The 22,610-nt window shown below is 46.3% G+C and overlaps 1 protein-coding gene across 1 annotated transcript in view; it reads right to left on the bottom strand.

Annotated features, from left to right (window-relative positions):
- The window catches only part of LIAT1 (ligand of ATE1), a 69,290-nt gene extending 57,677 nt beyond the window's left edge, over positions 1–11,613 (bottom strand). The window contains 2 exon segments of the mRNA XM_069755065.1: positions 11,283–11,408; positions 11,535–11,613. Of these exon segments, the coding sequence (XP_069611166.1) occupies positions 11,283–11,408; positions 11,535–11,613 (205 nt within the window).
- Between the last annotated feature and the right edge of the window lie 10,997 nt (positions 11,614–22,610).

Here is a 22,610-nt window from a genome sequence, read left to right as displayed (position 1 = left end):
AGTGTTATGAGGATACTGTATGGTGGTATTATTTGGGCAATGTTATGAGGATACGGTATAGAGGTATTATTTTGGCAGTGTTATATGGATCCTGCATGGTGGTATTATTTGGGCAATGTTATGAGGATACGGTATGGAGGTATTATTTGGGCAGTGTTATGTGGATCCTGCATGGTGGTATTATTTGGGCATTGTTATGTGGATACTGTATGGTGGTATTATTTGGACATTGTTATGTGGATACTGTATGGTGGTATTATTTGGGCAGTGTTATGAGGATACAGTATGGAGGTATTATTTGGGCAGTGTCATGAGGATACGGTATGGAGGTATTATTTGGGCAGTGTTATGTGGATACTGTATGGTATTATTTGGGCAGTGTTATGGGCATACGGTATGGTGGTATTATTTGGGCAGTGTTATGTGGATACTGTATGGTGGTATTATTTGGGCAGTGTTATGGGGATACTGTATGGTATTATTTGGGCAGTGTTATGGGCATACGGTATGGTGGTATTATTTGGGCAGTGTTATGAGGATACGGTATGGTGGTATTATTTTGGCAGTGTTATGTGGATACTGTGTGGTGGTATTATTTGGGCAGTGTTATGAGGATACGGTATGGTGGTATTATTTGGGCAGTGTTATGTGGATATTGTATGGTGGTATTATTTGGGCAGTGTTATGAGGATACTGTATGGTGGTATTATTTGGGCAGTGTTATGAGGACACTGTATGGTGGTATTATTTGGGAATGTTATGGGGATACTGTATGGTGGTATTTGGGCAGTGTTATGTGGATACTGTATGGTGGTATTATTTGGGCAGTGTTATGAGGACACTGTATGGTGGTATTATTTGGGAATGTTATGGGGATACTGTATGGTGGTATTTGGGCAGTGTTATGTGGATACTGTATGGTATTATTTGGGCAGTGTTATAGGCATACGGTATGGTGGTATTATTTGGGCAGTGTTATGTGGATACTGTATGGTGGTATTATTTGGGCAGTGTTATGGGGATACTGTATGGTGGTATTATTTGGGCAGTGTTATGAGGATATGGTATGGTGGTATTATTTGGGCAGTGTTATGTGGATACTGTATGGTGGTATTATTTGGGCAGTGTTATGAGGATACTGTATGTTGGTATTATTTGGGCAGTGTTATGAGGACACTGTATGGTGGTATTATTTGGGAATGTTATGGGGATACTGTATGGTGGTATTTGGGCAGTGTTATGTGGATAATGTATGGTGGTATTATTTGGGCAGTGTTATGAGGACACTGTATGGTGGTATTATTTGGGAATGTTATGGGGATACTGTATGGTGGTATTTGGGCAGTGTTATGTGGATACTGTATGGTGGTATTATTTGGGCAGTGTTATGAGGATACTGTATGGTGGTATTATTTGGGCAATGTTATGAGGATACGGTATGGAGGTATTATTTGGGCAGTGTTATGTGGATACTGTATGGTGGTATTATTTGGGCAATGTTATGAGGATACGGTATAGAGGTATTATTTGGGCAGTGTTATGTGGATACTGTATGGAGGTATTATTTTGGCAGTGTTATATGGATCCTGCATGGTGGTATTATTTGGGCAGTGTTATGTGGATACTGTATGGAGGTATTATTTGGGCAGTGTTATGAGGATACTGTATGGTGGTATTATTTGGGCAGTGTTATGGGGATACTGTATGGTGGTATTATTTGGGCAGTGTTATGTGGATACTGTATGGTGGTATTATTTGGGCAGTGTTATGTGGATACTGTATGGTGGTATTATTTGGGCAATGTTATGAGGATACGGTATGGAGGTATTATTTGGGCAGTGTTATGTGGATACTGTATGGTGGTATTATTTGGACAATGTTATGAGGATACGGTATGGAGGTATTATTTGGGCAGTGTTATGTGGATACTGTATGGTGGTATTATTTGGGCAATGTTATGAGGATACGGTATGGAGGTATTATTTGGGCAGTGTTATGTAGGTACTGTATGGAGGTATTATTTGGGCAGTGTTATATGGATCCTGCATGGTGGTATTATTTGGGCATTGTTATGTGGATACTGTATGGTGGTATTATTTGGGCAGTGTTATGAGAATACAGTATGGAGGTATTATTTGGGCAGTGTTATGAGGATACGGTATGGAAGTATTATATAGGCAGTGTTATGTGGGTACTGTATGGTGGTATTATTTGGGCAGTGTTATGTGGATCCTGTATGGTGGTAATATTTGGGCAGAGTTATGTGGATACTGTATGGTGGTATTATTTGGGCAGTGTTATGTGGATACTGTATGGAGGTATTATTTGGGCAGTGTTATGAGGATACGGTATGGAGGTATTATATAGGCAGTGTTATGTGGGTACTGTATGGTGGTATTATTTGGGCAGTGTTATGTGGATCCTGTATGGTGGTATTATTTGGGCAGTGTTATGTTGGTACTGTATGGTGGTATTATTTGGGCAGTGTTATGTGGATACTGTATGGAGGTATTATTTGGGCAGTGTTGTTATGTGGATACTGTATGGTGGTATTATTTGGGCAGTGTTATGTGGATACTGTATGGAGGTATTATTTGGGCAGTGTTATGTGGATACTCTATGGTGGTATTATTTGGGCAGTGTTATGTGGATACTGTATGGTGGTATTATTTGGGCAGTGTTATGTGGATACTGTATGGTGGTATTGTTTGGGCAATGTTATGAGGATACGGTATAGAGGTATTATTTGGGCAGTGTTATGTGGATACTGTATGGAGGTATTATTTTGGCAGTGTTATATGGATCCTGCATGGTGGTATTATTTGGGCAGTGTTATGTGGATACTGTATGGTGGTATTATTTGGGCAGTGTTATGAGGATACTGTATGGTGGTATTATTTGGGCAGTGTTATGGGGATACTGTATGGTGGTATTATTTGGGCATTGTTATGAGGATACTGTATGATGGTATTTGAGCAGTGTTATGAGGATACGGTATGGAGGTATTATTTGGGCAGTGTTATGTGGATACTGTATGGTGGTATTTGGGCAATGTTATGAGGATACGGTATGGAGGTATTATTTGGGCAGTGTTATGTGGATACTGTATGGAGGTATTATTTGGGCATTGTTATGTGGATACTGTATGGTATTATTTGGGCAGTGTTATGGGCATACGGTATGGTGGTATTTGGGCAGTGTTATGTGGATACTGTATGGTGGTATTATTTGGGCAGTGTTATGGGGATACTGTATGGTGGTATTATTTGGGCAGTGTTATGGGCATACGGTATGGTGGTATTATTTGGGCAGTGTTATGGGCATACGGTATGGTGGTATTATTTGGGCAGTGTTATGAGGATACGGTATGGTGGTATTATTTGGGCAGTGTTATGAGGATACGGTATGGTGGTATTATTTGGGCAGTATTATGTGGATACTGTATGGTGGTATTATTTGGGCAGTGTTATGAGGATACTGTATGGTGGTATTATTTGGGCAGTGTTATGAGGATACTGTATGATGGTATTTGGGCAGTGTTATGAGGATACGGTATGGAGGTATTATTTGGGCAGTGTTATGTGGATACTGTATGGTGGAATTTGGGCAATGTTATGAGGATACGGTATAGAGGTATTATTTGGGTAGTGTTATGTGGATACTGTATGGAGGTATTATTTGGGCATTGTTATGTGGATACTGTATGGTATTATTTGGGCAGTGTTATGGGCATACAGTATGGTGGTAGTTGGGCAGTGTTATGTGGATACTGTATGGTGGTATTATTTGGGCAGTGTTATGGGGATACTGTATGGTGGTATTATTTGGGCAGTGTTATGGGCATACGGTATGATGGTATTATTTGGGCAGTGTTATGGGCATACGGTATGGTGGTATTATTTGGGCAGTGTTATGAGGATACGGTATGGTGGTATTATTTGGGCAGTGTTATGTGGATACTGTGTGGTGGGATTATTTGGGCAGTGTTATGAGGATACGGTATGGTGGTATTATTTGGGCAGTCTTATGTGGATACTGTATGGTGGTATTATTTGGGCAGTGTTATGAGGATACTGTATGGTGGTATTATTTGGGCAATGTTATGAGGATACGGTATGGAGGTATTATTTGGGCAGTGTTATGTGGATACTGTATGGTGGTATTATTTGGGCAATGTTATGAGGATACGGTATGGTGGTATTATTTGGGCAGTGTTATTTGGATACTGTATGGTGGTATTATTTGGGCAGTGTTATGAGGACACTGTATGGTGATATTATTTGGGCAGTGTTATGGGGATACTGTATGGTGGTATTTGGGCAGTGTTATGTGGATACTGTATGGTGGTATTATTTGGGCAGTGTTATGAGGGTACGGTATGGTGGTATTATTTGGGCATTGTTATGTGGATACTGTATGGAGGTATTATTTGGACAGTGTTATGGGGATACTGTATGGTGGTATTATTTGGGCAGTGTTATGGGGATACTGTATGGTGGTATTTGGGCAGTGTTATGTGGATACTGTATGGTGGTATTATTTGGGCAGTGTTATGAGGGTACGGTATGGTGGTATTATTTGGGCATTGTTATGTGGATACTGTATGGAGGTATTATTTGGACAGTGTTATGGGGATACTGTATGGTGGTATTATTTGGACAGTGTTATGGGGATACTGTATGGTGGTATTATTTGGGCAGTGTTATGAGGATACGGTATGGTGGTATTATTTGGGCAGTGTTATGGGGATACTGTATGGTGGTATTATTTGGGCAGTGTTATGAGGATACGGTATGGTGGTATTATTTGGGCAGTGTTATGGGCATACTGTATGGTGGTATTATTTGGGCAGTGTTATGTGGATTCTGTATGGTGGTATTATTTGGGCAGTGTTATGAGGATACGGTATGGTGGTATTATTTGGGCAGTGTTATGGGCATACTGTATGGTGGTATTATTTGGGCAGTGTTATGTGGAAACTGTATGGTGGTATTATTTGGGCAGTGTTATGAGGATACGGTATGGTGGTATTATTTGGGCAGTGTTATGGGCATACTGTATTGTGGTATTATTTGGGCAGTGTTATGTGGATACTGTATGGTGGTATTATTTGGGCAATGTTATGAGGATACGGTATGGTGGTATTATTTGGGCAGTGTTATGAGGATACTGTATGGTGGTATTATTTGGGCAATGTTATGGGCATACTGTATGGTGGTATTATTTGGGCAGTGTTATGTGGATACTGTATGGTGGTATTATTTGGGCAATGTTATGAGGATACGGTATGGTGGTATTATTTGGGCAGTGTTATGAGGATACTGTATGGTGGTATTATTTGGGCAATGTTATGAGGATACGGTATAGAGGTATTATTTTGGCAGTGTTATATGGATCCTGCATGGTGGTATTATTTGGGCAATGTTATGAGGATACGGTATGGAGGTATTATTTGGGCAGTGTTATGTGGATCCTGCATGGTGGTATTATTTGGGCATTGTTATGTGGATACTGTATGGTGGTATTATTTTGGCATTGTTATGTGGATACTGTATGGTGGTATTATTTGGGCAGTGTTATGAGGATACAGTATGGAGGTATTATTTGGGCAGTGTCATGAGGATACGGTATGGAGGTATTATTTGGGCAGTGTTATGTGGATACTGTATGGTATTATTTGGGCAGTGTTATGGGCATACGGTATGGTGGTATTATTTGGGCAGTGTTATGTGGATACTGTATGGTGGTATTATTTGGGCAGTGTTATGGGGATACTGTATGGTATTATTTGGGCAGTGTTATGGGCATACGGTATGGTGGTATTATTTGGGCAGTGTTATGAGGATACGGTATGGTGGTATTATTTGGGCAGTGTTATGTGGATACTGTGTGGTGGTATTATTTGGGCAGTGTTATGAGGATACGGTATGGTGGTATTATTTGGGCAGTGTTATGTGGATATTGTATGGTGATATTATTTGGGCAGTGTTATGAGGATACTGTATGGTGGTATTATTTGGGCAGTGTTATGAGGACACTGTATGGTGGTATTATTTGGGAATGTTATGGGGATACTGTATGGTGGTATTTGGGCAGTGTTATGTGGATACTGTATGGTGGTATTATTTGGGCAGTGTTATGAGGACACTGTATGGTGGTATTATTTGGGAATGTTATGGGGATACTGTATGGTGGTATTTGGGCAGTGTTATGTGGATACTGTATGGTATTATTTGGGCAGTGTTATAGGCATACGGTATGGTGGTATTATTTGGGCAGTGTTATGTGGATACTGTATGGTGGTATTATTTGGGCAGTGTTATGGGGATACTGTATGGTGGTATTATTTGGGCAGTGTTATGAGGATATGGTATGGTGGTATTATTTGGGCAGTGTTATGTGGATACTGTATGGTGGTATTATTTGGGCAGTGTTATGAGGATACTGTATGTTGGTATTATTTGGGCAGTGTTATGAGGACACTGTATGGTGGTATTATTTGGGAATGTTATGGGGATACTGTATGGTGGTATTTGGGCAGTGTTATGTGGATAATGTATGGTGGTATTATTTGGGCAGTGTTATGAGGACACTGTATGGTGGTATTATTTGGGAATGTTATGGGGATACTGTATGGTGGTATTTGGGCAGTGTTATGTGGATACTGTATGGTGGTATTATTTGGGCAGTGTTATGTGGATACTGTATGGTGGTATTATTTGGGCAATGTTATGAGGATACGGTATAGAGGTATTATTTGGGCAGTGTTATGTGGATACTGTATGGAGGTATTATTTTGGCAGTGTTATATGGATCCTGCATGGTGGTATTATTTGGGCAGTGTTATGTGGATACTGTATGGTGGTATTATTTGGGCAGTGTTATGAGGATACTGTATGGTGGTATTATTTGGGCAGTGTTATGGGGATACTGTATGGTGGTATTATTTGGGCAGTGTTATGTGGATACTGTATGGTGGTATTATTTGGGCAGTGTTATGTGGATACTGTATGGTGGTATTATTTGGGCAATGTTATGAGGATACGGTATGGAGGTATTATTTGGGCAGTGTTATGTGGATACTGTATGGTGGTATTATTTGGACAATGTTATGAGGATACGGTATGGAGGTATTATTTGGGCAGTGTTATGTGGATACTGTATGGTGGTATTATTTGGGCAATGTTATGAGGATACGGTATGGAGGTATTATTTGGGCAGTGTTATGTAGGTACTGTATGGAGGTATTATTTGGGCAGTGTTATATGGATCCTGTATGGTGGTATTATTTGGGCAGTGTTATGAGAATACAGTATGGAGGTATTATTTGGGCAGTGTTATGAGGATACGGTATGGAAGTATTATATAGGCAGTGTTATGTGGGTACTGTATGGTGGTATTATTTGGGCAGTGTTATGTGGATCCTGTATGGTGGTAATATTTGGGCAGAGTTATGTGGATACTGTATGGTGGTATTATTTGGGCAGTGTTATGTGGATACTGTATGGAGGTATTATTTGGGCAGTGTTATGAGGATACGGTATGGAGGTATTATATAGGCAGTGTTATGTGGGTACTGTATGGTGGTATTATTTGGGCAGTGTTATGTGGATCCTGTATGGTGGTATTATTTGGGCAGTGTTATGTTGGTACTGTATGGTGGTATTATTTGGGCAGTGTTATGTGGATACTGTATGGAGGTATTATTTGGGCAGTGTTGTTATGTGGATACTGTATGGTGGTATTATTTGGGCAGTGTTATGTGGATACTGTATGGAGGTATTATTTGGGCAGTGTTATGTGGATACTGTATGGTGGTATTATTTGGGCAGTGTTATGTGGATACTGTATGGTGGTATTATTTGGGCAATGTTATGAGGATACGGTATAGAGGTATTATTTGGGCAGTGTTATGTGGATACTGTATGGAGGTATTATTTTGGCAGTGTTATATGGATCCTGCATGGTGGTATTATTTGGGCAGTGTTATGTGGATACTGTATGGTGGTATTATTTGGGCAGTGTTATGTGGATACTGTATGGTGGTATTATTTGGGCAGTGTTATGTGGATACTGTATGGTGGTATTATTTGGGCAGTGTTATGTGGATACTGTATGGTGGTATTATTTGGGCAATGTTATGAGGATACGGTATAGAGGTATTATTTGGGCAGTGTTATGTGGATACTGTATGGAGGTATTATTTTGGCAGTGTTATATGGATCCTGCATGGTGGTATTATTTGGGCAGTGTTATGTGGATACTGTATGGTGGTATTATTTGGGCAGTGTTATGAGGATACTGTATGGTGGTATTATTTGGGCAGTGTTATGGGGATACTGTATGGTGGTATTATTTGGGCAGTGTTATGTGGATACTGTATGGTGGTATTATTTGGGCAGTGTTATGTGGATACTGTATGGTGGTATTATTTGGGCAATGTTATGAGGATACGGTATGGAGGTATTATTTGGGCAGTGTTATGTGGATACTGTATGGTGGTATTATTTGGACAATGTTATGAGGATACGGTATGGAGGTATTATTTGGGCAGTGTTATGTGGATACTTTATGGTGGTATTATTTGGGCAATGTTATGAGGATACGGTATGGAGGTATTATTTGGGCAGTGTTATGTAGGTACTGTATGGAGGTATTTGGGCATTGTTATGTGGATACTGTATGGTGGTATTATTTGGGCAGTGTTATGAGAATACAGTATGGAGGTATTATTTGGGCAGTGTTATGAGGATACGGTATGGAAGTATTATATAGGCAGTGTTATGTGGGTACTGTATGGTGGTATTATTTGGGCAGTGTTATGTGGATCCTGTATGGTGGTATTATTTGGGCAGTGTTATGTGGATACTGTATGGAGGTATTATTTGGGCAGTGTTATGAGGATACGGTATGGAGGTATTATATAGGCAGTGTTATGTGGGTACTGTATGGTGGTATTATTTGGGCAGTGTTATGTGGATCCTGTATGGTAGTATTATTTGGGCAGTGTTATGTTGGTACTGTATGGTGGTATTATTTGGGCAGTGTTATGTGGATACTGTATGGAGGTATTATTTGGGCAGTGTTGTTATGTGGATACTGTATGGTGGTATTATTTGGGCAGTGTTATGTGGATACTGTATGGAGGTATTATTTGGGCAGTGTTATGTGGATACTGTATGGTGGTATTATTTGGGCAGTGTTATGTGGATACTGTATGGAGGTATTATTTGGGCAGTGTTATGTGGATACTGTATGGTGGTATTATTTGGGCAATGTTATGGGGATACTGTATGGAGGTATTATTTGGGCAGTGTTATGTGGATACTGTATGGTGGTATTATTTGGGCAGTGTTATGTGGATACTGTATGGAGGTATTATTTGGGCAGTGTTATGTGGATACTGTATGGTGGTATTATTTGGGCAGTGTTATGGGGATACTGTATGGAGGTATTATTTGGGCAGTGTTATGTGGATACTGTGTGGTGGTATTATTTGGGCAGTGTTATGAGGATACGGTATGGTGGTATTATTTGGGCAGTGTTATGAGGATACGGTATGGAGGTATTATTTGGGCAGTGTTATATGGATACTGTATGGTGGTATTATTTGGGTAGTGTTATGTGGGTACTGTATGGAGGTATTATTTGGGCAGTGTTATGTGGATACTGTATGGAGGTATTATTTGGGCAGTGTTATGTAGGTACTGTATGGAGGTATTATTTGGGCAGTGTTATGTGGATACTGTATGGAGGTATTATTTGGGCAGTGTTATGTGGATACTGTATGGTGGTATTATTTGGGCAGTGTTATGTGGATACTGTATGGAGGTATTATTTGGGCAGTGTTATATGGATACTGTATGGTGGTATTATTTGGGTAGTGTTATGTGGATACTGTATGGAGTTATTATTTGGGCAGTGTTATGTGGATACTGTATGGTGGTATTATTTGGGCAGTGTTATGTGGATACTGTATGGAGGTATTATTTGGGCAGTGTTATATGGATACTGTATGGTGGTATTTGGGCAGTGTTATGTGGATACTGTATGGAGGTATTATTTAGGCATTGTTATGTGGGTACTGTATGGTGGTATTATTTGGGCAGAGTTATGAGGATATGGTATGGAGGCATTATTTGGGCAGTGTTATGTGGGTACTGTATGAAGGTATTATTTAGGCATTGTTATGTGGATACTGTATGGTGGTATTATTTGGGCAGTGTTATGTGGATACTGTATGGAGGTATTATTTGGGCAGTGTTATGTGGATACTGTATGGAGGTATTATTTGGGCAGTGTTATGTGGATACTGTATGGTGGTATTATTTGGGCAGTGTTATGTGGATACTGTATGGAGGTATTATTTGGGCAGTGTTATGTGGATACTGTATGGAGGTATTATTTGGGCAGTGTTATGTGGATATGTTATGTGGAAGTATTCTCATTATTTTGCAGTTTGCGCCTTTTCATCAACTGATGCCGTGATTCTTATAGATAGCTGAACCCTATGTTATGAGTCTTTGGATTTTGGGAAGATCGCAAATGTCTCCGTCCGTCTTACTGATTGGGACCAATATTGACGGAAATGTAAATGTCTCTGGCGCAGTCGGGCGATGAATATTCATGAGTCGTCATTTGTAATTACATTAAACATGGAGGTCGTGAGCGGATACAAGTTAGTGATCCAGATTCACCTTAAATGGGGAAGGAGTCGGCTCCTCTTTCTGATATTGTCTGTACACCCTGTGACATCACTAATGTGACCACAGTCTGGATGTGACTGCCCACAGCTGATCTCTACAAACATGTCTTCTTCTTGACCCCCCAGGACAAATCCCTCACAGCGGATCCTTCTTTCCTCCGTTTTACCATCAGGGCGCCTCCGTACACCGCAGAGTCGCCTCTACCCGCCGCCTGCGTCGTCACACATTCATCTAATGTACGGCTACATTTATTGTCTGCATCTTGATACATTGTAGCAATTTGTGTCTGTCATCTCCATGGCAACCATTGTCTTGCACTATGAGAAAGGTGTCAGACTCAACACTTTATATTATTTCTCTTTCCTATAAAGTCACGAGTCTATTCACTGATGGCAAGCAGAGATGTCCCATAGCTGGGGCGAGCCCTGATCTGCGCACAACCCGTAGAGCCAACACTCCGCTTGTCTTCAGAGAACATACAGGACACGTACAGGACACAGCAGATCGGTTTTCTATTTTTGGGTGAAGCCTATCTACGACATAAAGGATTCCTGTAACCCAAACTTACCATCTTACCAAAGGAGCATAGTAAAACACGTAGCGCCAGGATCGCTGGCGGCCTCACCTGGGCGAGATAGCGGGAGGCGAATGTGAGGATGAATGGGTAAAGGGCATGAAAGTAATCCAGCCGGAAAACCAGTCCTATAATGACATAAAGCACAAACAGCGGGATGAGCCCCCCATCCCCCGCACCCAGAAGTGCAACTAAGTATTAGGGTATGGGTGTGCAGATTTATGCAACCACATTATTTTACTTATTTTTTCTACCTGACACTTTTCCTCTAGATCTTTCCATTATTTCTGGTTGATGTGATTGAGGATCCATTATCAGGAAACGTTTCATCATTTGTGCGCGGTCACCGCCCTCTCGCAGCTATTTCTTCATATTCATCATCCTGTCATTTACTATAAATTATTACATATAAAAAGTTAACAACAATGATAATTAGCGGTAATCAGTAATTTTCCAGCTTGGCGCAGCGGGCACTGCCAACCGACTGAAAACACCCTATGACTGTGTGTGCCTGGACCTCTGATATTGGTAGAAACCAACTCATGGAGGCCAATAACACTGATGGAGGACCTGTGGATGACGCACTGTTATGGGGGATCTGCGGATGGCGCACTGTTATGGGGGACCTGTGGATGACGCACTGTTATGGGGGACCTGTGGATGACGCACTGTTATGGGGGATCTGTAGATGATGCACTTATGGGGGATCTGTGGAGGACGCACTGTTATGGGGGACCTGTGGATGATGCAGTGTTATGGGGGATCTGTGGAGGACGCACTGTTATGGGGGACCTGTGGATGATGCAGTGTTATGGGGGATCTGTGGAGGACGCACTGTTATGGGGGACCTGTGGATGATGCAGTGTTATGGGGGATCTGTGGAGGACGCGCTGTTATGGGGGATCTGTGGATGATGCACTGTTATGGGGGATCTGTGGAGGACGCGCTGTTATGGGGGATCTGTGGAGGACACACTGTTATGGGGGACCTGTGGATGACGCACTGTTATGGGGGATCTGTGGAGGATGCACTGTTATGGGGATCTGTATATGATGCACTGTTATGGGGGATCTGTGGATGATGCTCTGTTATGGGGGATCTGCAGTTGATGCACTGTTATGGGGGATCTGTGGATGGCGCACTGTTATGGGGGATCTGTGGATGGCGCACTGTTATGGGGGATCTGTGGATGCGCACTGTTATGGGGGATCTGTGGATGCGCACTCTTATGGGGGATCTGTGGATGCGCACTGTTATGGGGGATCTATGGATGATGCGCTGTTATGGGGAATCTGCGGATGGCGCACTGTTATGGGGGATCTGCGGATGGCGCACTGTTATGGGGGATCTGTGGATGGCGCACTGTTATGGGGGATCTGTGGATGGTGCACTGTTATGGGGGATCTGGATGGTGCACGGTTATGGGGGATCTGTGGATGATGCACTGTTATGGGGGATCTGTGGATGATGCACTGTTATGGGGGATCTGTGGATGATGCACTGTTATGGGGGATCTGTGGATGATGCACTGTTATGGGGGATCTGTGGATGATGCACTGTTATGTTGGATCTGTGGATGATGCGCTGTTATGGGGAATCTGCGGATGGCGCACTGTTATGGGGGATCTGTGGATGAAGCACTGTTATGGGGATCTGTGGATGGCGCACTGTTATGGGGGATCTGTGGATGGTGCACTGTTATGGGGGATCTGTGGATGGTGCACGGTTATGGGGGATCTGTGGATGATGCACTGTTATGGGGGATCTGTGGATGATGCACTGTTATGGGGGATCTGTGGATGATGCACTGTTATGGGGGATCTGTGGATGATGCACTGTTATGGGGGATCTGTGGATGATGCACTGTTATGTTGGATCTGTGGATGATGCACTGTTATGGGGGATCTGTGGATGGCGCACTGTTATGGGGGATCTGTGGATGATGCACTGTTATGGGGGATCTGTGGATGGGCACTGTTATGGGGGATCTGTGGATGGCGCACTGTTATGGGGGATCTGTGCATGGCGCACTGTTATGGGGGATCTGTGGATGGTGCACTTTTATGGGGGATCTGTGGATGGCGCACTGTTATGGGGGATCTGTGGATGGTGCACTTTTATGGGGGATCTGTGGATGATGCACTGTTATGGGGGATCTGTGGATGATGCACTGTTATGGGGGATCTGTGGATGGCGCACTGTTATGGGGGATCTGTGGATGATGCACTGTTATGGGGGATCTGTGGATGGGCACTGTTATGGGGATCTGTGGATGGCACACTGTTATGGGGGATATGTGCATGGCGCACTGTTATGGGGGATCTGTGCATGGCGCACTGTTATGGGGGATCTGTGGATGGTGCACTTTTATGGGGGATCTGTGGATGGCGCACTGTTATGGGGGATCTGTGGATGGGCACTGTTATGGGGATCTGTGGATGGCACACTGTTATGGGGGATCTGTGCATGGCGCACTGTTATGGGGGATCTGTGCATGGCGCACTGTTATGGGGGATCTGTGGATGGCGCACTGTTATGGGGGATCTGTGGATGGCGCACTGTTATGGGGGATCTGTGGATGGCACACTGTTATGGGGGATCTGTGGATGGCGCACTGTTATGGGGGATCTGTGGATGGCACACATTCCTGCAGCGGATCCAGTGCAGGTCACGCAGTAATGTCCTATGTAGCAGCTGTTGGCAGCGGTCTCTCTGTCCAGTGATCCGTGCGGGGACAGCGGGCGCCCAGTGACCGGTGAAGAGCAGCTGATCCCTGCAGGACGGTATGTCCCAGCCCCGACGTCATATTCGCACGGACCCTCAATATTACATAAATCTGCAGGAATCCGCCGCTCACTCGCCGCCGCCATCTTGCGTCTTTCCAGATCTTGTTTTTTCTTTCACGTTGGATACTTTTTGCCAATAACGGCAGAAATTCCGTGAAGGATTCCAGATGTGAATAATCATTAAATGCCGCCATGTCTTTTAGATGGAGGAGGAATCCGGGAACGTTAACCCTTCATGGCACCAAGCGTGTTCCTGGCGGAGTCGGTCCATATGGCGGCCCCGAGAACCAGCGCAGGGGAAAGGTGGCGCACTAGCGGACAGTGCGCGAGGACATGGAAGATGCAGGTGGAGGCAACATCGCACAACGCAAATGTGAACGTAGCGTTACCGGGCGCTGAGGGGCCGCCATGATGGAGATTGGGGACTAATGGATGAAGGGGGCTGGAAGCTGATAATTAATGGTTGGGGTCTATTGAGGTAATTGATGATTTTGCGCTCGTCAGGAATCAGATCTTTCATTCCTAAAAATAAATCTCGCCAATAAATATCCGAATAATCGCGGCACCAGATCCGGGGGTCACATCCGGGGGCATCGGGCACCTCGGCAGATGGCCGCAGCGTTCTGACAGCAGCAGCCAGGAAAGGTGTCCGGTGCCAGCGCCACTTCTCATTCACAAACCCTGGCAGTGTATGACGCCATCTGCTGTAGTACTACAAGTCTCAAGATCTCAGGGCATTGATGTCTCTGGTGAAGCCCTGGCCAGAATTGTGGAGCGTCCGACAGGCAGATAGTTTCTACATTTCGCCGCCGTTCCCTTTATTGTTCCTGGTTTGGGGGCATTTAACGGATTTTTAATTGTTCTGGAGAAAGTGGAATTATCGCTCAAGAGGAAACTTCTGCAGCTGAGGCCGGCCGCACAGTTCAGGTTCAGGTCCTCACACTTTACTATAACTGCAAGCAGAGTTCTTGAAATCTAGCAGGTGTGTAGAATGCAGTGAGACGCAGGAGGCAGAACAAGGGTTAACAGGTTTCTTTATAATAAACAATGGGGAAAAAGTAGGTGGGGGGGGGGGGGGGTAAAATATGGATGTAGGGAAGAGGAAACAACGTTCAACTTATTGGTCTCTGGGTCCTGGAAGAAGGTGGCAGGAAGATCCCTCGGTGGAGCGAGATGTCTCCAATCCGGGCTCGTAGAAAAGAGATGCCCTGTCTCTGCAGGGTGATAAGTCCTCTGGGTCCTTCGCCGCATGGTCTCCTGGTCCGGGGATGAGATGCTGTACGGGGGCAAACACGCAGCACAGTGGATGAAGCACGCAGTCCAGCGGTCGCAGGTGAAGCACGCAGTCCAGCGGCCGCGGGTGAAGCACGCAGTCCAGCGGCCGCGGGAGAAGCACGCAGTCCAACGGCCGCGGGTGAGGCACGCAGCCCAGCGGCCGCGGGTGAGGCACGCAGCACAGTGGATGAAGCACGCAGTCCAGCGGCCGCGGATGAAGCACGCAGTCCAGCGGCCGCGGGAGAGGCACGCAGTCCAGCGGCAGCGGGTGAGGCACGCAGCCCAGCGGCCGCGGGTGAGGCACGCAGCCCAGCGGCCGCGGGTGAGGCACGCAGCCCAGCGGCCGCGGGTGAAGCACGCAGTCCAACGGCCGCGGGTGAAGCACGCAGTCCAGCGGCCGCGGGTGAAGCACGCAGTCCAGCGGCCGCGGGTGAAGCACGCAGTCCAGCGGCCGCGGGAGAAGCACGCAGTCCAACGGCCGCGGGTGAAGCACGCAGTCCAACGGCCGCGGGTGAAGCACGCAGTCCAACGGCCGCGGGTGAAGCACGCAGTCCAGAGGCCGCGGGTGAAGCACGCAGTCCAGAGGCCGCGGGTGAAGCACGCAGTCCAGAGGCCGCGGGTGAAGCACGCAGTCCAGAGGCCGCGGGTGAAGCACGCAGTCCAGAGGCCGCGGGTGAAGCACGCAGTCCAGAGGCCGCGGGTGAAGCACGCAGTCCAGAGGCCGCTGGTGAAGCACGCAGTCCAGAGGCCGCGGGTGAAGCACGCAGTCCAGCTGCTGATTGATAAGGAGGGGCTCATCCCTGAGAAGGAGGGGCTGCTGATTGATGAGGAGGGGCTGCTGATTGATAAGGAGGGGCTCATCCTCGAGAAATATGGTCTTATCACTTTCGATGGACTTATCACCCAGATCACAGCCAGCACCAGCTCTGCATTCAGGAAGCAGATTTGCAACCAATGTGCAGTTCAGACTTAGCCCCCAGCTCCCCCAAGATCCCCACATTAATTTAGGCTACGTTCACATTAGCGTCGCGTCGCTGTTGCGTCGGCGACGCAGCGGCGACGCACGGAAAAACGTGCGCAAACGCGCGCAAAAACGCGCGCGTTTTGCGTCGCGTGCGTCGTTTGACGATATCGGACGCAAGAAAAATGCAACTTGTAGCGTTTTCTTGCGTCCGACGCTAGCGTCTAAAACGACGCACTTGTCGGAAAACGCGTGCAAAAAGACGCACGCGTCCCCTATGTTAAACATAGGGGCGCGTCGCCGCTGCGTCGCCGACGCAACAGCGACGCACATTAGCGTAACGCTAATGTGAACGTAGCCTTACCAAGGTGAAACAAAAAGGGGCACGGTCACCTTGTCGGCTGGTGCAGTCCTTCCGCTTTTTCATGCACTTTATGTTTCAATTCCTCATCAGTTTCAAAATCTCTGCTTACTGTTAGTGAATGGTAAAGTTGTTATAGATTGTTTATATTAAGTCACTTTCATACTGGGCAGAGAGATACTCGGAGTGACGCAGATACAGATGCAGTCACCTAAACACTGAGTGAACAAGAATGAGGTCAGTGACTTTCACGCACCTGATGTCACCAGAAATAATTACGTGTTTGTGTATAATGGATCCTGAGATTTATGATCTTCCATCCACAGAGGTCACTCCAAATTGGTCTGCTGCTCCCCAATATTAGCCAAGATCCAAAAATATATTATCGTGTCCCACAGCGAAAGATTCTGCCTGCAGCCACCACTAGGGGGAGCTCCCTGCATACAGAGATACATGATAAGATCCTGTCTGCAGCCACCACTAGGGGGAGCTCCCTGCATACAGAGATACATGATAAGATCCTGTCTGCAGTCACCACTAGGGGGAGCTCCCTGTATACAGAGATACATGATAAGATCCTGTCTGCAGCCACCACTAGGGGGAGCTCCCTGTATACAGAGATACATGATAAGATCCTGTCTGCAGCCATCACTAGGGGGAGCTCCCTGTATACAGAGATACATGATAAGATCCTGTCTGCAGCCACCACTAGGGGGAGCTCCCTGTATACAGAGATACATGATAAGATCCTGTCTGCAGTCACCACTAGGGGGAGCTCCCTGTATACAGAGATACATGATAAGATCCTGTCTGCAATCACCACTAGGGGGAGCTCCCTGTATACAGAGACACATGATAAGATCCTGTCTGCAGCCACCACTAGGGGGAGCTCCCTATATACAGAGATACATGATAAGATCCTGTCTGCAGCCACCACTAGGGGGAGCTCCCTGTATACAGAGATACATGATAAGATCCTGTCTGCAGCCACCACTAGGGGGAGCTCCCTGTATACAGAGATACATGATAAGATTCTGTCTGCAGTCACCACTAGGGGGAGCTTCCTGTATACAGAGATACATGATAAGATCCTGTCTGCAGTCACCACTAGGGGGAGCTCCCTGTATACAGAGATACATGATAAGATCCTGTCTGCAGCCACCACTAGGGGGAGCTCCCTGTATACAGAGATACATGATAAGACCCTGTCTGCTGTCACCACTAGGGGGAGCTCCCTGTATACAGAGATACATGATAAGATCCTGTCTGCAGCCACCACTAGGGGGAGCTTCTTGTATACAGAGATACATGATAAGATCCTGTCTGCAGCCACCACTAGGGGGAGCTCCTTGTATACAGAGATACATGATAAGATCCTGTCTGCAGCCACCACTAGGGGGGGAGCTCCCTGTATACAGAGATACATGATAAGATCCTGTCTGCAGCCACCACTAGGGGGAGCTCCCTGTATACAGAGATACATGATAAGATCCTGTCTGCAGTCACCACTAGGGGGAGCTCCCTGAATACAGAGATACATGATAAGATCCTGTCTGCAGCCACCACTAGGGGGAGCTCCCTGTATACAGAGATACATGATAAGATCCTGTCTGCAGCCACCACTAGGGGGAGCTCCCTGAATACAGAGATACATGATAAGATCCTGTCTGCAGCCAACACTAGGGGGAGCTCCCTGTATACAGAGATACATGATAAGATCCTGTCTGCAGCCACCACTAGGGGGAGCTCCCTGTATACAGAGATACATAAGATCCTGTCTGCAGACACCACTAGGGGGAGCTCCCTGTATACAGAGATACATGATAAGATTCTGTCTGCAGCCACCACTAGGGGGAGCTCCCTGTATACAGAGATACATGATAAGATCCTGTCTGCAGTCACCACTAGGGGGAGCTCCCTGTATACAGAGATACATGATAAGATCCTGTCTGCAGCCACCACTAGGGGGAGCTCCCTGTATACAGAGATACATGATAAGATCCTGTCTGCAGTCACCACTAGGGGGAGCTCCCTGTATACAGAGATACATAAGATCCTGTCTGCAGCCTCCACTAGGGGGAGCTCCCTGTATACAGAGATACATGATAAGATTCTGTCTGCAGCCACCACTAGGGGGAGCTCCCTGTATACAGAGATACATGATAAGATTCTGTCTGCAGCCTCCACTAGGGGGAGCTCCCTGAATACAGAGATACATGATAAGATCCTGTCTGCAGCCACCACTAGGGGGAGCTCCCTGTATACAGAGATACATGATAAGATCCTGTCTGCAGCCACCACTAGGAGGAGCTCCCTGTATACAGAGATACATGATAAGATCCTGTCTGCAGTTACCACTAGGGGGAGCTCCCTGTATACAGAGATACATGATAAGATCCTGTCTGCAGCCACCACTAGGGGGAGCTCCCTGTATACAGAGATACATGATAAGATCCTGTCTGCAGTCACCACTAGGGGACGCTCCCTGTATACAGAGATACATGATAAGATCCTGCCTGCAGCCACCACTAGGGGGAGCTCCCTGTATACAGAGATACATAAGATCCTGTCTGCAGCCTCCACTAGGGGGAGCTCCCTGTATACAGAGATACATGATAAGATTCTGTCTGCAGCCACCACTAGGGGGAGCTCCCTGTATACAGAGATACATGATAAGATCCTGTCTGCAGCCACCACTAGGGGGAGCTCCCTGTATACAGAGATACATGATAAGATCCTGTCTGCAGCCACCACTAGGGGGAGCTCCCTGTATACAGAGATACATGATAAGATCCTGTCTGCAGCCACCACTAGGGGGAGCTCCCTGTATACAGAGATACATGATAAGATCCTGTCTGCAGTCACCACTAGGGGGAGCTCCCTGTATACAGAGATACATGATAAGATCCTGTCTGCAGTCACCACTAGGGGGAGCTCCCTGTATACAGAGATACATGATAAGATCCTGTCTGCAGTCACCACTAGGGGGAGCTCCCTGTATACAGAGATACATGGTAAGATCCTGTCTGCAGCCACCACTAGGGGGAGCTCCCTGTATACAGAGATACATGATAAGATCCTGTCTGCAGTCACCACTAGGGGGAGCTCCCTGTATACAGAGATACATGGTAAGATCCTGTCTGCAGCCACCACTAGGGGGAGCTCCCTGTATACAGAGATACATAAGATCCTGTCAGCAGACACCACTAGGGGGAGCTCCCTGAATACAGAGATACATGATAAGATGCTGTCTGCAGCCACCACTAGGGGGAGCTCTCTGTATACAGAGATACATGATAAGATCCTGTCTGCAGCCACCACTAGGGGGAGCTCCCTGAATACAGAGATACATGATAAGATGCTGTCTGCAGCCACCACTAGGGGGAGCTCCCTGTATACAGAGATACATGATAAGATCCTGTCTGCAGTCACCACTAGGGGGAGCTCCCTGAACACAGAGATACATGATAAGATGCTGTCTGCAGCCACCACTAGGGGGAGCTCCCTGTATACAGAGATACATGATAAGATCCTGTCTGCAGCCACCACTAGGGGGAGCACCCTGTATACAGAGATACATGATAAGATCCTGTCTGCAGTCACCACTAGGGGGAGCTCCCTGTATACAGAGATACATGATAAGATTCTGTCTGCAGCCACCACTAGGGGGAGCTCTCTGTATATAGAGATACATGATAAGATCCTGTCTGCAGCCACCACTAGGGGGAGCTCTCTGTATACAGAGATACATGATAAGATCCTGTCTGCAGTCACCACTAGGGGGAGCTCCCTGTATACAGAGATACATGATAAGATTCTGTCTGCAGCCACCACTAGGGGGAGCTCCCTGTATACAGAGATACATGATAAGATCCTGTCTGCAGCCACCACTAGGGGGAGCTCTCTGTATATAGAGATACATGATAAGATCCTGTCTGCAGCCACCACTAGGAGGAGCTCCCTGTATACAGAGATACATGATAAGATCCTGTCTGCAGTTACCACTAGGGGGAGCTCCCTGTATACAGAGATACATGATAAGATCCTGTCTGCAGCCACCACTAGGGGGAGCTCCCTGTATACAGAGATACATGATAAGATCCTGTCTGCAGTCACCACTAGGGGACGCTCCCTGTATACAGAGATACATGATAAGATCCTGCCTGCAGCCACCACTAGGGGGAGCTCCCTGTATACAGAGATACATAAGATCCTGTCTGCAGCCTCCACTAGGGGGAGCTCCCTGTATACAGAGATACATGATAAGATTCTGTCTGCAGCCACCACTAGGGGGAGCTCCCTGTATACAGAGATACATGATAAGATCCTGTCTGCAGCCACCACTAGGGGGAGCTCCCTGTATACAGAGATACATGATAAGATCCTGTCTGCAGCCACCACTAGGGGGAGCTCCCTGTATACAGAGATACATGATAAGATCCTGTCTGCAGCCACCACTAGGGGGAGCTCCCTGTATACAGAGATACATGATAAGATCCTGTCTGCAGTCACCACTAGGGGGAGCTCCCTGTATACAGAGATACATGATAAGATCCTGTCTGCAGTCACCACTAGGGGACGCTCCCTGTATACAGAGATACATGATAAGATCCTGCCTGCAGCCACCACTAGGGGGAGCTCCCTGTATACAGAGATACATAAGATCCTGTCTGCAGCCTCCACTAGGGGGAGCTCCCTGTATACAGAGATACATGATAAGATTCTGTCTGCAGCCACCACTAGGGGGAGCTCCCTGTATACAGAGATACATGATAAGATCCTGTCTGCAGCCACCACTAGGGGGAGCTCCCTGTATACAGAGATACATGATAAGATCCTGTCTGCAGCCACCACTAGGGGGAGCTCCCTGTATACAGAGATACATGATAAGATCCTGTCTGCAGCCACCACTAGGGGGAGCTCCCTGTATACAGAGATACATGATAAGATCCTGTCTGCAGTCACCACTAGGGGGAGCTCCCTGTATACAGAGATACATGATAAGATCCTGTCTGCAGTCACCACTAGGGGGAGCTCCCTGTATACAGAGATACATGATAAGATCCTGTCTGCAGTCACCACTAGGGGGAGCTCCCTGTATACAGAGATACATGGTAAGATCCTGTCTGCAGCCACCACTAGGGGGAGCTCCCTGTATACAGAGATACATGATAAGATCCTGTCTGCAGTCACCACTAGGGGGAGCTCCCTGTATACAGAGATACATGGTAAGATCCTGTCTGCAGCCACCACTAGGGGGAGCTCCCTGTATACAGAGATACATAAGATCCTGTCAGCAGACACCACTAGGGGGAGCTCCCTGAATACAGAGATACATGATAAGATGCTGTCTGCAGCCACCACTAGGGGGAGCTCTCTGTATACAGAGATACATGATAAGATCCTGTCTGCAGCCACCACTAGGGGGAGCTCCCTGAATACAGAGATACATGATAAGATGCTGTCTGCAGCCACCACTAGGGGGAGCTCACTGTATACAGAGATACATGATAAGATCCTGTCTGCAGTCACCACTAGGGGGAGCTCCCTGAACACAGAGATACATGATAAGATGCTGTCTGCAGCCACCACTAGGGGGAGCTCCCTGTATACAGAGATACATGATAAGATCCTGTCTGCAGCCACCACTAGGGGGAGCACCCTGTATACAGAGATACATGATAAGATCCTGTCTGCAGTCACCACTAGGGGGAGCTCCCTGTATACAGAGATACATGATAAGATTCTGTCTGCAGCCACCACTAGGGGGAGCTCTCTGTATATAGAGATACATGATAAGATCCTGTCTGCAGCCACCACTAGGGGGAGCTCTCTGTATACAGAGATACATGATAAGATCCTGTCTGCAGTCACCACTAGGGGGAGCTCCCTGTATACAGAGATACATGATAAGATTCTGTCTGCAGCCACCACTAGGGGGAGCTCC

This window comes from Ranitomeya imitator, chromosome 2, assembly GCF_032444005.1.
Source record: "Ranitomeya imitator isolate aRanImi1 chromosome 2, aRanImi1.pri, whole genome shotgun sequence".
In the NCBI taxonomy this organism is placed as follows: Eukaryota; Metazoa; Chordata; class Amphibia; order Anura; family Dendrobatidae; genus Ranitomeya; species Ranitomeya imitator.
This window is presented reverse-complemented; position numbering and strand designations above follow the sequence as displayed.